Genomic DNA, 18,311 nt, shown 5'->3' with positions numbered 1-18,311 from the left:
GCGAATCACATGAATATGTTTTCCCAGCACCGCTTGTATGTATAATGACCATTTCCCAAAACGTCTCTTGTTGTCTATTGTCTTTGTACCGCCGCACACACAGCTGGGACACCGCACACACGAGCCAAGGCTCATTTAAAGAAACCCAGGCAGCACTCGCAAGCAATGCAACGTTATGTTGTATCCTCAAGGGTCGATTTCACGAAGTTTATAGTAACAACAACAACAACAATTATATTGATCATAATTCTTAACAGAGCATCCTTGAGACTTGACACTTGCAGGTTTTGTTAATTGTCTGCACCAGACCCCTCCAGCTCTCTCACCCTGGGTCAGCTGCCCCTTCCATGTCCTGGAAACCATGGCAAGGTCATCCCATGAGGACCGCCTGGATGAAAACCAGCATGGAAGGGGCCCAGTGTGGGGCCGGCTATGCTAATGACATAGTCCCGTGTGTGTGTGATGTGAGGTCTTCTGGCAGCAGTCATTCTCCGCTGTAGTCCTGGCATCTGCTGCTCAGCTTCATTTCCAGGCTGTGGTCCCAGTGGCACCGTCTCTCTGGGGACCCGTGTGGTGTGTGTAGCGAGTATCACGGGGTGGACGGGTAGTGTGGGGATAGTGGTCACGGTTGGCACCGATGCACGACCACCGCCACCACCCCTACTGGGCGGTGGACCTGCCACCACAAAGCAGCACGCGGCGGAGGAGTGAGGCGATCGCTCTCGCCACGCGAGCGAGGCCCCCTCGCTTCCTCTTCTTTTCGTGCATCTCCACCTGCACCTCTTCCATTAGCGGGAATTTTTTGCGTCTCGGTTAGACGCGAGTGTCGTTCTTGTTTTAGCAGTTAACAAAATCCAAAACTCAACGCTAAACACTTTAAATCGAGGCCGATTGCGTACTTTTGACTCGATAACACCGATGCTGTTACTACGCTCACATGGAGCAGAGACGCTCTCCACAGCCCCACGCACACGGAGGCAAGAAGCCATTCAATTGCTCTGTGTCCATATTACATACATACATTTAACATGCATACATGTTACATACAGACATATTACATTCATGCATATTACATACAGACATGTTACATACTCACGAGCATAGTGTGATTCTTAGAGGACCACGGTGTGAAGCTAAGAATTCGAATGAGATTCGAATATCACACTTCAATGTACGGTGTTCTAATCTGTAACACTAGTTTATGATGTTATTTTATAGCGTTATAATGTATCGATCATAGCTTATATTGTTAGAGTTCACAACATTATAGTTTACTATAACACTAGTTTGTAGTGTTATTTTAAAGCGTTACAATGTATAGCTCATAGTAAAAAGGTTATATTGTTAGAGTTTATAATGTTAGGGTATTCAATGTGAGTTTACAATTTGAGAGTTTATGGACGTGCCCTGTTCTCGTGGGACCCGACACGGATTTGGAAATAATTGCTATGATCATGTCCGAACTGGGATGAGCGACTAATATTTACTTTGTTTGATCATAACTGTGTGTAGGTTAGTGACATCGGTGCTAAGTGAATACTACTCGTGAATGAACTCATACTTCTTTCGGATAGAAATTTTAAATTGTGTTGGTATAACAAGTCGCCTGCCTTTTCTAGACAAATTTGTTATCTTCATGTGTGTCCGTAAATATAGTGCTAAAATATACAGCATAGGGAAGGCTGCCTTGTTGGGGAGATGTAGTTTGGCTAAGGCGCTGTGACCGGGTGATGACACGGATTCTGAAACAATGGAGTTAAACACTCGCTGCTTGGCCCCGTCGACAGCAGCGAAGGCTGTCATATACCGCCCCATTTACGAGTTGGCTGTATGATGTGTATAGTTGAAGGTGCTAGGTGTTGTTTTCTTCTAACAGCTACTAACGTGCGTGTGTTGTCTGTTTTTAGGATTTGCCTATTGATGTTGTTTTTTTTATTGCGGCGTTTTTTGTTGAGTTCTGTCACTTGAGTGTTGCAGTTTGTTTAAGAATTCGTCACGTGAGCGTGGTGTTTTGCTTGTGGGAATTTCGCTTTGTCACAATTTGTGATTGTTATAATAATTGTAACGATTCATAATCTCATGAGTTTATGATGGGGTTGTGCGGGTATTTATATAAATATATTCCGTCATTTGTTATTCGATGACATCTAGCATAGTACCTTACCTCCGTTTATATGGTTATAAATTATAACACTAGTTTATAATCGTTTAATGTTTAGTGTTATCGTTTATAGTATTACAGTTTCCATGTTATAGTGTAGTTTATCCACGACATACTTCGGGATTAGGGACTGTTACGTTGATGAACGATTAACTACGGGGACCTTTCCCCTCAAGGAACACGTGTTAATCGGGTAGACAGCCAAGATGCTGCCGGTTAAGGGCACACTTGTGTGACGGAGATCCTCCACCTGAAACTCGCTTAACATGTTTTTGCGAGGAACATTATAACATAAAGACCGGACAAACATTTGTTAAAAATACGTTTTTATTCATCTGCAATCATTTTTACGTCAAAACTCGAAGGGAATATTTATTACATTTCCAGTGCAATGCAAACGATTTCCGTTCCAGGAATACCAAAGCGTTAAAGTATCATTCCCCATGATTTCCTTATTAGTTCACCACGTTTGTTCACTGTGCGTCTATGTTGAAGTAAAGGCCATATATCCAACGAACGCGTCATCAATGTACATCCTGAAATCGCTATCTAAAGTCGATTAATACCAATCAAAAAAAGCTATATACTTGAAAAAAAAACTTTTAAATGTTGAGTAAAGATGTACCTACATACGCATTCCAACTTTAGCTCAACAGGAACACTTAACGACTACAATTGAACCCTCTCACAACCAGTGCTCTTCACACCACTTCGGCAAGTAATCCAATAACATTACAAACCACCACTGTGCACGTCATTAAACTCGCACAAAAACTGTAAAACTAAAATGGTCAAAATAATAACCAAAAAGTACTCGATACGGATTAATAGGTATAACCACATGACTTAATATTTTTTCAGTCACCCAGAGCTCTCTGGTTGACTCTCGGGCCACTCCATTACATCCAGCCATCTCTCGGGATCCAACTGCATGGGATCGAAGGTGGAAACTTCTTCAGGACTCATTGCAGCACCTTGAATTTCAGCTTTTGATTTCAGTTTCCTATCATTGTGGACCTTCTGATGCCTGTTGATGTGTGACTTGTGTGCAAATGTCTTCCCACACACAGAGCACAGGAACGGCTTCTCGACTGTGTGTGTTTTCTTGTGACTCTGAAGATGTGATGACTGTGCAAATGTCTTCCCACACACAGGGCACAGGAATGGCTTCTCGCCCGTGTGTGTTCTCTGATGAGTTTGAAGAGTTGATGCCTGCGCAAATGTCTTCCCACACACAGGGCACAGGAATGGCTTCTCGCCTGTGTGTGTTCTCTGATGAGTATGAAGAGTTGATGAGTCTGCAAATGTCTTCCCACACACAGGGCACAGGAATGGCTTCTCGCCCGTGTGTGTTCTCTGGTGAGTTTGAAGATTTGATGCCTGTGCAAATGTCTTCCCACACACAGGGCACAGGAATGGCTTCTCGCCCGTGTGTGTTCTCTGATGACTCTGAAGATGTGATGAGTGTGCAAATGTTTTCCCACACACAGAGCACAGGAATGGCTTCTCACCCGTGTGTGTTCTCTGGTGTCTCTTAAGACTTGATGACCATGAAAATGCCTTCCCACACACAGAGCAATTGAATTGTTCCTTGCCCCCGTGTGCGTGGGGCTGTGGAGAGCGTTTTTGCTCCATGTGAGCGTAGTAACAATAGCGGTGTTATCGAGTCAAAAGTACGCTATCGGCCGCAAGGATGATTAGCGTCGAGTTTTGGATTTTGTTAACTGCTAAAACAAGAACGACACTCGCGTCTAACCGAGACGCAAAAAAATCCCGTAAATTTGACGACGGTCACGTTTAAGATTTTATCCGCGAAAATAGATACTTACTTGGAGATTCACGATATATAAACCCGTCTGAAGATGTCGCCACGAACTCTCCGAACGAAGTCGCCTAACTGTCGACACAGCAATTCTGCTCGCCAGGCTGCGTTGTCTCGCGGTTGAAGGGCGATCAGCAGAGCGACGAGTCGAGCGTCCAACCTCATCAAGTTCCCTCTCGAAATGGCATTGAGCTCTGCTTCTGAGCCGCCTTATAACTCCCCCCCTAGGATCCAATCCTTTGTCTTTCAGGATATTTGCATTCGATTGTTAATTTTGGAAGGTACAATCCGCATGTATACTAACATATCGAAGGGTAATGTGCCCATTGTGCTTCATGCATGCATATGTAAGTGCATCTCAGTGTGTAATTATGCGCTTATTTTGAATAAATGGAAAAACACGTTCCCCATGCCCTCCATTGTCCTCGATTTGAAGTGAATGCAGCCCCGTGGCGTTGCCAAAAATCGCCGAGCTTCGGGAGTGAGCACGTACAGACGCGTAGTGACCACACTTGCAACACAATCACTCTAACATCAGTAACCAAAATCCGATCTGGTACATGGTCTCCGCTTGGTCTGGTTTGTATCGGTCATCATTCCGGAGACAAACAGCGAGGCATGGTTTGTCCAGCCACCACCTCGTTTGCCAAAGCGACTTTAATAGCTGCTCTCAAACAACACTGTCACCAATAGTGGTTTACAGGCTAGGCTGTTAAGCGGACAATCAGTCGTTTTTGGCAAGGCGTATGGGAAAATACACACCTCTGTTATCCCATAAACATAATACACAGCATCGGTAAGGCTGCCTTGTTGGGGAGATGTAGTTTGGGTAAGGTGCTGTCACTGGAATTAGGCGATATGACTGGGTTATCACACGGATTCCGAAAAGCAGCTTAGACGATACGATCCACTGCGCTCCATCTCCCCACATGAACGACGACATTCTGAGTTTTAAAAAAGTGGAACATATATTTGTAAATACGTTTTTTAAATAATGTGTATTGTATCTATGTTACAATGTGTGATTGTTATACTCTTTATTTGTGTATACTGTATATACTTATATGGCTATTCGATTCCATTGATACGACACATTCATCCAACAGTGGAAAGTGTGATTCTAATACGAGTGGGATTCGAATAATTGTAATTCGATTCTAATCCTGCATATCCTACCCCCGGTTGGCATATTAACTTACCATACGTACAACCACAGTGTGATTCTAATTAGCTCAGTGCGATTCTAATGATTAATATGCGATTATAATCCCATACCTCCAATTATGTGGTTCTGCACTATAACAGTTAATCGCATTTTAAAGCGTAGCAATGGCTAGGTTGTAGTTCATAGGTTATAATATTATATTTCACTATGTTAGAGTTTAACATGTGAAAGTTTATAATGTCAGAGTTGATCAAGAGCGTCAATCTTGATCGACGCAGAAGAAAATACAGCAGCAGCAACATGACATGTCCTGTACAGCCCAAGTCTGGTGTGTCCAACGTGGTGGGGCACTCGGCAATGGAAACCTTACGCCAAATGAAATGTGTTGTGGCGCCCACAATTTCCGAGCCCCTGAGGCCCGGGGTGCCTCAAGGATCCGCCACGTGCGAAGATCCGGTGCCTGGAGTCTGGTCATATTCTTCAAAAGAAGCCAGGGACCTGCCTAATCCTTCAAGGCTGTGGTGCGAGCCCTTGACGCCCCGAAATGCACAAGAATCTACAATGGGCACGGGACGGGCGTCGAGAACCAGGTCAAAATGCGCAAGGTTGCGCTTGTAGGCTCCACGCAAAATATCAATGCTGTATATTATTAACTAGCAGTAGTACCCGGCGTTGCCCGGGTGAAAAATATATTTCTTAATAACCTTACATATATACACACCCTCACCACTCAGCACTCACCCTCACCATTCACCCTCACCACTCTCCCTCACCACTCTCCCTCACCACTCATCCTCACCAATAACACCCTCACCACTCTCCCTCACCACTCATCCTCAGCAATCACACCCTCACGAATCACCACTCACCCTCAACACTCACCCTCACCACTCACCCTCACCATTCACCCTCACCACTCTCCCTCACCACTCTCCCTCACCAATCATCCTCACCAATCACACCCTCACCAATCACCACTCACCCTCAACACTCACCCTCACCACTCACCCTCACCATTCACCAGACAGATTTGCGATTTTATATATAGATTCTGACCTTACTCCCTCCCTTTGATGCTGCTAATCCTGCATAATGCATGGACATAATGACTTTGAAACCCCCCCGCCCACCTCCTACGCATTTCACAAGTAATGCAAATCACATATCTGCATTTCCCATAAATATGCTAAAATCCTCTTGATATGCAAATTATTTTGTCAAACGCTCTTCGCTCCTCCATCCCAGCATAAATAGTCGCTCCAAGCCTGGAGCGTGACATACAGACTACGTCTACTTGACGGACCTGTTCTCCACCTGAGGACGGCTGCTTGCGTTGTGGCCGAAACGTCGTGAGAATTATTTTATTATGTTTTTTTTATTTTATTACTTCCCTTCTACGTGACTTTACCGAAAGAACCAAGAAGATGTATATTGCTATTCGGTTCCATTGAGATGGAACATTCTACCAGCAGTGGGCAGCTTGATTCTAATACGACCATGGTGCGATTTTAATAATTTTGATGCAATTCTAAATCTGGCACCACCCAGGCCGCATTTACGACTCCCGATGTACATCTACATATAACATACATTGTAGCTCAGTGTAATTCTAATACGACCCTAGTGTTATTCTAATCATTTTAATCCGATCATAATCCTGCACCCCCCCCCCCCGTTCGCATATCCGACCACCGGTTCGCATGTCCAAAGGCCATAGATGCATATTACATACGTACATACGAGCACAGTTCGCTTGCACGTACACTATTATACACGAAATTCTCAGTTCTTTTTTTTAAATGAACGTATGTTTTTCAAATCATATGAAATGCAATTATGTTATAATATGTGATTGTTATACACTTTATATGTTTACATAGCGTATATAGCTATTCGATTAAATTAACATAACATTCATCCAACAGTGGACAGTTTAATTCTAATACGACTACAGTGGGATTTTAATCATTGTAATGAGGTTCAAATCTTGCATATCCTACCCCCGGTCCGCATTCACTTAACATTTATTTTGTTAAAAACTAATAATACCGTACCTCTGTTTTTGGTGTTATAAATGATGAAACTAGTTAATAGATTATTTATTTTAACTATTTTTGTTATCGTTGATAGTGTTACAGTTCACACGTCATACTTGATGATTAGGGGCCGTAACGTTGCGAATAGATTTATAATGGGGACCTTTCCCCTCCAGGGACACATGTTAATGGAGAGACAGCCAAGATGCTGCCGGTTAAGGGCAGATTTGTGTGACGACGATCCTCTACCTAAAACTCGCTTAAAACACGTTTTTGCTATAAACATTATAAAATAAATAAACGGACACACATTTGTTAAAATACGTTTTTATGATTTCCTTATTAGTTCACCACGTTTGTTCACTGTTCGTCTATGTTGAAGTCCAACGAACGCGTCATCAATGTACATCCTAAAGTCGATTATTACCAACCAAAAAAAGCTTTATACTTGAAAAAAAAAACGTAAAAAAAATGTTTAGTAAAGATCTAACTACAGATGCATTCCAACTTTAGCTCAACAGGAAGACTTAAACACAACAATATTGTCTGAAATTGAACTATATCACAACCACTGCTCATCACACCACTTCACCAAGTAATCACTACCTGCACGTCAATAAACTCTCAAACGAACTGCAAAACCAAAGGGTCAGAATTACACACAAAAGTACTCAAGACAGCTTAATAGGTATAACCGCATGCAACATTATATTTCAGTCACCGCTAGCTCTCGGTTTGATCCTCGAGCCACTCCATTACATCCAGCCATCTCTCGGGATCCAACTGCATGGGATCGAAGGTGGAATTATCTTCAGGACTCATTGCGGCACCTTGAATTTCAGCTTTTGATTTCAGCTTCCTATCATCGTGGACCTTCTGATGCCTCTTCCGTTTTGATGAGTGTGCAAATGTCTTCCCACACACAGAGCACAGGAATGGCTTCTCGCCCGTGTGTGTTCTCCGATGGTTTTGAAGAGTTGATGCCTGTGCAAATGTCTTCCCACACACAGAGCACAGGAATGGCTTCTCGCCCGTGTGTGTTCTCTGATGGTCTTGAAGAGTTGACGCGTGTGCAAATGCCTCCCCACACACAGAGCACTGGAATGACTTCTCGCCCGTGTGTGTTCTCTGATGAGTTTGAAGAGTTGACAATTGTGCAAATGCCTTCCCACACGCAGAGCACAGGAACGGCTTCTCGCCCGTGTGTGTTCTCTGGTGACTCTGAAGATGTGATGGCCGGGAAAAGGACTTCCCACACACAGAGCAATTGAATGGCTTCTTGCCTCCGTGTGCGTGGGGCTGTGGAGAGCGTCTCTGCTCCATGTGAGCGTAGTAACAGCAGCGGTGTTATAGAGTCAAAAGTACGCTATCGGCCGCAATGATGTTTAGCGTTGAGTTTTGGATTTTGTTAACTGCTAAAACAAGAACGACACTCGCGTCTAATCGAGACGCAAAGAAATACCGCTAATTTGACGACGAACACGTTTAAGAGTTTATCCGCGAAAATAGACACTTACTTGGAGATTCACGGTATATCGATGTCTGGAACCCGTCTGAAGATGTCTCCACGAACTCTCCCTAAGCAAAGTCGCCTAACTGTCGACACAGCAATTGTGCTCGCCAGGCTGCGTTGTCTCGCGGTTGAAGGGCGATCAGCAGAGCGACGAGTCGAGCGTCCAACCTCATCAAGTTCCCTCTCGAAATGGCATTGAGCTCTGCTTCTGAGCTGCCTTATAACTCCCCCCCCTAAGATCCAATCCTTTGTCTTTCAGGATATTTGCATTCGATTGTTAATTTTGGAAGGTACAATATGCGTGTATATTAACATACCGAAGGGTAATGTGCCCATTGTGCTTCATGCATGAATATGTAAGTGCATCTCAGTGTGTAATTGTGCGCTTATTTTGAATAAATGGAAAAACTTTGTCCTCGATTTAAAGTGAATGCAGAGAAAGATTTAAAGTGAATGCAGAGAAATTAGCATGTAACTTTAGAAAAGGAAGAGAGCGGCCTTCTCGACGATGGAGTGAACCCCAATAGGTAATATTCTTTTACAGCGTTACAATGGATAGGTTGTAGTTCATAGGTTATAATATTATGTTTCACTATGTTAGAGCTTAACATGTGAGAGTATACAATATCAGAGTTGATCAAACGCGACGATCAAGGGCGTCAATCGCGTGAGTGTGATCAGAGGCTTTAATCAAAGGCGTCATCCCATCACGGAACACCACCTCCCTGCGTATATCACAGCAACAGAAGCAACTACAGCAGCAACAACAGCAGCGACAACAACAGCAGCAACATCACATTTCGAGGGCGACGCAGCTACTTCCGATTCTGCTGCCCAGCTGTTTGTAGTCGGGACCTGTTCTCGCAGGACCCCAGACGTCTTTGGAAATGATTGCGATGATCATGTCTGAGCTGAGAATTAAGTCACTCAAGATTACTTTGTTTAACCATAACTTTAGGTAGTTTAGTGTCATAGGGGCTCTGTGAATACTACTCATGAATGAAATCACACTCCTGTATGACCAACATTGTACTAAATTTGGTTGATCGAGTAGAACAAGGCACGTGCCACGTCCAGACGAATTCTTATCAACAACAGTGTCCTTAAATATGATGCTAAAATAAATGTTAACACTGGATTAAACGTGCACCTCTTAACCCCTCCCTCGCATTTACGACTAATGATGTGCATTTGCACATAACATACATTCAAGCACAATAAAATGCTAATACGACCATGTCCTGGAAACCATGGCAAGGTCATCCCATGAGGACTGCCTGGATGAAAACCAGCATGGAAGGGGCCCAGTGTGGGGCCAGCTATGCTAATGGAATAGTCCCGTGTGTGTGTGTGATGTGAGGTCTCCTGGCAGCAGTCATTCTCCGCTGTAGTCCTGGCATCTGCTGCTCAGCTTCATTCCCCAGCTGTGGTCCCAGTGGCACCGTCTCTCTGGGGAACCGTGTGGTGTGTGTAGCGAGTATCACTGGGTGGGTGGATAGTGTGGTGATAGTGGTCACGGTTGGCACCGATGCACGACCACCGCCACCACCCCTACTGGGCGGTGGACCTGCCACCACAAAGCAGCACGCGGCGGAGGAGTGAGGCGATCGCTCTCGCCACGCGAGCGACGCCCCCTCGCTTCCTCTTCTTTTCGTGCATCTCCACCTGCACCTCTTCCATCTTTTCCTCCGTCTCATCCTCCTCCATCCCCTCTTCTTCATCCTCCACCACCATCTCCTCCTCTACCTCCTCCTCCTCCTGTACCACCTCCATCTTCTTCTCCTCCGCTAGAACCATCTCTTCCTCCTTCATCTCCTCCTCAACTTCCGGCACCACCATCACCACCGTCTTCTCTTCCTCCTCCACCACCATTGTTTCCCCTTTGTCCGTCGTCCCCATGTCCTCCACCACGACCATCTGTTCATCCTTTGTCTCCTTGTCCTCCATCTCCGTATTGTCTTTCTCCTCTCCCTCCGTGTTCTCCTCCATTGTCACCATCACAATCTCGTCCTCCTTTGCCTTCTCTTCCTCCGATTTCTCCTCCTCCTCTGTCTCTACCTCATCCTCCATCATATCCTTCACCTCTTCCTTCGTCTCCTCCATAACCTCTGTCTTCACTTCAAAGGCCTGGACGAGTGAGGAGGAGGGCTGCACTGGCACAGATCTGTGAAGAGACAACACGACACCGTTCCACCTTCCTGCTACGGCAGGCATCGCCATCTAATAATAATAATAATAGTTCAATTTGTAACGCGCGCAAATTTGCAGACGTAGTGGCCGCAACTCAGAGGCGCGGAGCCAAGCTCAGAGTCGCTCAAAGGCATAATTGTAGAGGTGATCTTTTAAGTGTCTCTTGAAGGAGGCGATTGAGGTGATGCTGCGAATGTGCAGAGGGATATCGTTCCAGACTGTTGGGGCTGCCACCGAGAAGCTGCGCATAGACATGACCATCCTGGATCTTGGTATCGAGAGGAGGTCGTGAGTCGCGCTGCGCAGGCATCTGCCGTGTGCTGAGCTGCAAGTTGTCAATAATGAAGAAAAGTACGGCGGGCAGGCGATATGAAGGCATCGTCCGTGGGTGGAATGTGTGGCGGATTAATTCGAGCTGAATAGAAACAGCAATAACGACATGGCCAGTGAGTGTGCTTAGTATTGGTGCTGTCATTCTCATGGCGCCAGGCTATCCTTGAGATAGGTGCAGCTGTGTCCCACACAGACTGCTGTAGCTTCACAGTAGTGGGTGGCGTTGCTGTGCAAATTTAGCTGAATAATTTGAAATGACATTTTTTTGGTTCTTTCGGTAAAGTCACGTAGGTATAAAATATAGTAAATTAAATCACAACGTTTCGATTGCAACACAAGCAATCATCATCAGGTGAGAAAACCACGGCAAAAAACGTTCTTGCAATAACAACATGGCTATCGAAACGTCGTGATTTAATTTATTTGATTTCATACCTACGTGAATTTACCGATATAACCAAAGAGTATGGATCCCTGTAATCACGGAAACTTCAAATCTAGATTGACATTTTTATATATGTATATTCTAATTGACCCCTTGCACATAATGTCCTAAGCATTTCAAATGGCATCGATAGAGATCCTGAACGTCCACTGTGACGGAATGGGTGTGGCTCTGTGTGGTTAATGCAGCAGCAATAACAGCCAGGGCGGGAAGGAAGATCTGAACTGTAAGCGGTGAAGAATGAGTGCACGACCATTTGGCCGCTTCAACACATCCATTGCATGCGATGAGCCTCTCGCATCTCTCATCTCATCGCGTTTTAAATTGGACACCCCTCTCAGTGGTAGCTGTCGCTGTGCATTACAAGGCGACTTGGCAGCTGGCCTGGAAATAGGCGATAGACAGCGAAGATCTCACGGTGGATGGAGGGTTACATGGTGAAGATATGTCCACTTTGTTACGTGGTCTAACCCAAAAACGAATTATGAAAAATAAATCTGTCCACAGTATAGCGGAATGTACACGTGGGGTTTGCAGTGTCTGTGAATTTTGAGAGCGCGACAGGGCTTGAGCACCTGTGCGTCACAGCAACATTGACCTGGGTTTGATTTCCAGGTTTGGCCACATTCTCCGTGTGGATTATGCATCCCCCTGTTCTGGAAATGTTCTGCAGCCTTCTCCCTGTTACTGAACCCACACAAGCAATGCAAAACGTTCAATTTGGATCGCAAACAGTAGCAACTTTGTTGCAAAATGCGAGCAAACTTGGCAGGATCCTCCTGAAAAAAAGTCTTGAGACCCAGTAAGTCTGATGCTGCGTGAGAAGCATGGCGATAAATAGCAAAAATAAGTGTAACCCGTAAAAACAAAGTTTTTCACTATAATTCCTTTATATGCGTGGCGGCTAGAGTCCTCTCGTCCTCTGGCTTGAGATGGCTGCCACCTATGGGTCAGATGATTGTCTGCCAGTATTAACCAATTGGTAATTAAATATTTAATTTGTTTTCCCTAAACAGTGTAAAATTTTTGAAAAAATTTTTCACGAACATTAATTGTCTCGCACAACGAGTCTGTGTGCAAAATGTCAGCTCGAATGGATCACGGGAAGTGGGTTAAAAAACGACCGAAAGATTTGCACGGTCGTAAGCAAGCAAGTAAGCACGCAAGCACGCAAGCAAGCGAACTTAATATAAAGGATTTAATAAACACACAGGGCGCACACGCAGAATAGTTTACCGTTGTTCAGCGACTCCGGAGTTTGCTTTATCTTCTTGGAAGCCCTCTTCTCCAAAGCTCGGAGCTATTGGGCCCCACACAGGATTGGAGGACGTGGTGGTGGAGGTGGTGGCGGTGGTAGTGGTGCTGCTGGTGGTATCGGTCTGGAGCCATTGTCGCTCGATCTTGGCGAGGCGCTCCTCCTCCTCGAGGCGCTTTTGCTCCACAAGACGCTTCTCCTCCATCAAGTGCTCATCCTCCTCCTCTTGACGCTTCACCTCAACGAGGCGCTTCTCCTGCATAAGACGTTTCTCCTCGAGGAGCTTCACCTTGCGAAAGCGCCTCTCCTCAAGTCGCTTATTTTTTTTCTCAAGACGCTTCAGCTCTATGAGACGCTTCACCTCAAAGAGGCGATTCTCCTCCATGAGGTGCTTCTCTTCCTCGACCCGCTGCACCTCAAGAGGAGCTGCTCCTCGACAAGGCGCTTCTCTTCTTCCACCCGCTTCTCCTCCATGAGGCGCTTCTCTTCCTCGACCCGCTGCACCTCAATGAGGCGCTGCTCCTCGACAAGGCGCTTCTCTTCTTCCACCCGCTTCTCCTCCATGAGGCGCTTCTCTTCCTTGACCCGCTTCACATCTATGAGGCGCTTCTCTTCCTCCAGATGCTTCTCCTTGAGACGCTTCACCTCGCGAAGGCGCTTCTCCTCCATGAAGCGCGTTTCTTCAAGGAGGCGCTTTTCCATGACGCGTTTCACGTCGTTGAGGATATTATTTCGAAGGCAATTCTGCTCCGTTTGGTGCTTCACCTTGGCGAGGCGCTTCACCTCATTGGGGCGCTTCTCTTCCATTGGGCATTTCACCTTCGCAAGGCGCTTGTCCTCCTGGAGACGCTTCACTCCGCTGAAGTTCTTCACCTCCCCAATGCTCCTCTGTTCACGCGAAGATAAGCACATGACTATTCAGACATGTTCACTCAGGACAAAATATATTCTCGCAGGCACACAAACATAGACGGGCACATAGACAAACAAAAATGCATACTTGCACATCTATGTACGGATGCAAACATGCACATTAACTCATGGCATGACGTAATGATGGAGGGATGGAGTGATGGTGTTGGGAGATGGTGTTGTGATATGGAGAGGTGAAATTGTGGAATGTTCTGGAGAGACGGTGCCTTGTGATGGTATTGATGCTTTATGAGGCTCTATGATATTGTATTGATTCTGGATTTGAAGCTTTCGTGACTGCAAGGATTCATACTCACGTATGTGACTTTACCGAAAAAACCTAAGAAAGAGTCACATACGTGACTTTACCGAAAAAACCTAAGAGTATATTGTATTGAGTTGGTGGTGGTGTGGTGTGATGAGAAAGGTGATGTGAAGAGATGGTGTGGTGATGTGAGGTGTAGTGATGTTTTGGTGCAATGGTGTGAGAATGTGGAGAGAATGTGGTGTTTGACTCCCATAGACCCCATACACACCTTTGGGGAACGATTTTCATAGTTTTGGCCTGGGAAAGGGTCCACTTCATCCATAATGTCCCCCCACGTGGTCGACTGGCGCCATGACTCCCGGGCTACAGAAAACAAAATTAATTCAAAAGACGAGTAATGTCTTAGAGAACGAAGCACGTGGATATTCACACAACTAATTCTGAGATTATTGTAATTACCTCTTAACACATAACATGACCTGCTGTTGAGAAATATTAATCACATGGCAGTTAAACTTTACAAGTAAATATTTTTGTAAGCATGTTGAGATCATCAATTTCATAAAGTTGAGACCCCCATTTAAACCAATATGGATAAAACTCAGTTCTAAATCCATGCTGTCTGCCACACTTGATCTTAACATCTTCCCATCACCGCCACGTCTACTAAAATAAATTAATAAGGGAGCTGCCTCCTCTGCATAAAAACCACGTGCTGCAGGTATTTGGGACTTACCATCATAGTCCTCCAAGATTTCAGCCCACTTGCGTTGTCTGTCCATGTTGTTGGGAAGCAGTAGTTTCTGTTTGATGTTGGAGGGCCTGGGGAGGTTGTAAAAACGCTAAGATTTAGCAACCTTTTGAATCACTCATCCTCACAATTATTCCATATTGACCACTCGCTGTACCAATCAAATCACTTTCGTGCCGTTTGTTTTACAAGTTTACTCACTCGCTTGTTTGCCCACTCACGCGTGCGTCAGATCACTCACTCATCCACCCATGCGAACATGTTTATTCCAACTGCCTATTGCATTAAACATAATCGCCAGACATAACTGTGATGTTTAACCTCTAATCCAGACAAGCATGTTGATGCACAGCCCATTTGTATTAACCGACTGCTTGATAAAGGCCCCCCTATGTCTTGTAGGTCATTGGGGTCAAATGACCATACTTAAATCATTTGTTATTACCCGAGAATGACGTCGTAGGTCACGTGATGTCAGAGATACCGCCCATGTGGCTGTGACATCACAGATAAGAGACGTCTATGGCAGCAGCTAGGGTCTGAACTTAAGGCAGACTCCTCCCCCGTGTTGGATAACATTCAATACATGCAATGCAGGGCACAATTATGCAGGCAATCAGAACACAATAATTATAGACATGTTAATCATATTATATGAGATTTAAACAGGTTAGTTATGAACGTTTTAAATGTTGACCTGCTTTGGTTCTAAACAATGACAGTAACAGCAACATATCAGAGCATGCCAAGTAAACTAACTAATAGTCCTAATTTGGTTGCAGAAAATCCAAATACCAACATACACAAAAATAATGAAGCTTTAGTTTGTAGTCAAAACGTGCAATAAAAATAAACAACACACATCGTCAACAGGGACGCTCACCTCGTTGACGATTCGCTCTGCAAAGGCTTCTTCTGCTGCTGCTCACTCGTGCACATTCCTCTCGACTGCGGGTGGAGGCGTGGCTATGACGTAACAGACGTGACGTCACTACAGCGAGGCTCCGCCCCCACGCGCTTGGCGGGCGCACCACGTGGTGCAGTGCGGGTGTTGTGCGTCACCGGAAACAGCAGAGTCCTCGTTTCGACATTAAACATTTGCCCCCTCGCTTTGTGCTGTCTTTGATGTCGCCGTTACTGCGGCGAGGACTGAAGCGATGCCTGGCCATCAGGCCTGGCATATACCTAGGCCTCAGGCTTCATATTTGTTCGTAGTTATTTTTTGTTTAATTGGAATTATTAACTTGCATTTCATTCATTACATTTCAAGCGTATGAACACCATCCCATTGGTTTTTTTACTTTTAAATTCAGGTTTGTAGTATAGTTATTGATCTGTAGTTATATTTAAGTGAGTGAGGTGGTTGTACTAAGTGTGCATTTGAGTTCCATGTAAATTATTATTGTGTAAAGGATGTGTCTGTGTGCACCTATCCTGGCAGTGGTAATATGGGCTTTTCATGATTAAGTTGTTAATGAGATTGTTTATTTGTGTGTGTCTGTTATCTACGTCTGTGTCAGGTTACATATCTATGGTTGTACCTGTGTGTGTTTGTTATTTATGATGGGTGGTGATGATGTTTCTTGATAATGGATGGTGGTGATGATGATGATGGGTGGTGATTATGAAGGGTGGTAATGATTCTAGATTTGAAGCTTTCGTGACTGCAAGGATTCATACTCTTAGTTATTTCGGTAAAGTAACGTAGGTTAAAAATTAAATTAAAATTAATACAAATAAAACAATAAAAATCACGACGTTTCGGAGGCAACACAAGCTTCCGTCTTCAGGTGAAACCGTCACAGCAAAATATCTGTACCTTATATAGAGACTAGCAGTCGACGCCCGCTTCGCGGGCAGTGTGTACATACTTGGTTGGTGGGGAGTTGAAAGTGGCTGGACACAATAGACATGTTTTGGTGATTGTTTTATGTTTATTTTTGTGAGGTTATATGCATTTTTATGAGATGCTCAATCGACAATATTAAAGAATGCAACTTATTCAAATATATAATGCAACTTATTGAAATATCTGGCGATACACGATATTCTTCGTGTACACTCGGTCTTCTTCCTCGTCGTCAGGTCCCTCAATAAGCGCCTTGATGTTGGATCTTGCCGTGACTCGCGATAGTGCCACGTACAGTTTGCCGTGCGAGAAGCATGGCGTTGGTAGATATAATCCCAGGATGTGAACAGTTTGCCCTTGCGCCTTGTTGATGGTCATCGCGAATGCTGGGACAATGGGGAACTGTTTGCGCCGAAGTCGAAATGGGAAGTCCTTCGTGTCCAATTCGCGGCAGATATGGTTTATCTCAAGCAGCGAGTCCAAGACCAAGTGTGGGTACTCGGAAAGCTGCGGGAGGTCGTCAAAGTCCGACAGAGCCATCCCACCTGCCGTGAGGAACTCGTGGAGGCTGTGAAGGGTCATGAACTTTACCATTTCTTTTATTTTCTTTGATGCTGCTAATCCAGCATAATGCACGGGTATAAGTAGTACTAATCACATACCTGCATTTCCCATATCCCCTCCCTTTGATGCTGCTAATCCTGCATAATGCACGGGCATAAGTAGTACTAATCACATACCTGCATTTCCCATATCCCCTCCCTTTGATGCTGCTAATCCTGCATAATGTACGGGCATAAGCAGTACTAATCACATACCTGCATTTCCCAAAAATATGCTAAATTCCTCTTGATATGCAAATTATTTTGTCAAGGCGCCCTTTCCCCCCCTTCCAAGCCAGCTTATATATATGCTCCAAGCACGTGTGCTGTTTCATTCAGACGCTGTCGCCTCGACAGACCTGGTTTTCACCTGAGGACGGCTGCTTGCGTTGTGGGCAAAACGTCGTGAGAATTATTTTATTATTTTTTATTATTAAATTACTTCCCTTCTACGTGACTTTACCGAAAGAACCAAGAAGATTTACTATTTCTTCTTTGTTGGTCAGCTGGCGGTACTGGTACTCGTAATCGCGAGCCAATTCGTCGTCGAATTTATCCCAGAGCCTGCTGGCATGGAATACAGCAGAATCGTAACGAAGAGTTGACGAAGCTGGTACGGCATCTGAAAGAGCGAGGCTTCTTCCAGACACGCAACCCATTCGCGATCGCTCTCAAGGTAGCCTGCTCGCATGGCTGCTTCCAGCGGTTTGTTTTATTTTATTCGTAACGCACCATCCATATGCGCTCCACCATCCACCATGCCCTTGCATCGCAAAGACACAGCTCCGGTGTGCATCAGCGTGTGCGCCATCCACTGTGACATTGGTCAGCAATTGCACCGTTCCGATCGCACACAGGTTGGCCCCTGCATCCTCCGTCTGTATGTACACACACAGACAAATCCGTTATGGGGCCACCTATTTTATTCTTATAAAAAAATATTTTGTTGGTGTTTTTACGTTTACGTATTTCCATTGTGGGTGTTTTACGCATGCATCAGTTTTTTGGG

At 44.9% G+C, this 18,311-nt stretch overlaps 1 protein-coding gene across 1 annotated transcript in view; it reads right to left on the bottom strand.

Annotated features, from left to right (window-relative positions):
- Positions 1-7,808: 7,808 nt before the first annotated feature.
- Positions 7,809-18,311, bottom strand: part of LOC144953338 (uncharacterized) — a 168,154-nt gene continuing 157,651 nt past the window's right edge. The window contains exons 16-17 of the mRNA XM_078883901.1: positions 8,058-8,403; positions 7,809-7,817 (exon numbers count right to left, since the gene is read on the bottom strand). Of these exons, the coding sequence (XP_078740027.1) occupies positions 7,809-7,817; positions 8,058-8,403 (355 nt within the window). The remainder of the gene's footprint in view (positions 7,818-8,057; positions 8,404-18,311) is intronic.

This window comes from Lampetra fluviatilis, chromosome 74 (assembly GCF_964198595.1).
Source record: "Lampetra fluviatilis chromosome 74, kcLamFluv1.1, whole genome shotgun sequence".
In the NCBI taxonomy this organism is placed as follows: domain Eukaryota; kingdom Metazoa; phylum Chordata; class Hyperoartia; order Petromyzontiformes; family Petromyzontidae; genus Lampetra; species Lampetra fluviatilis.
This window is presented reverse-complemented; position numbering and strand designations above follow the sequence as displayed.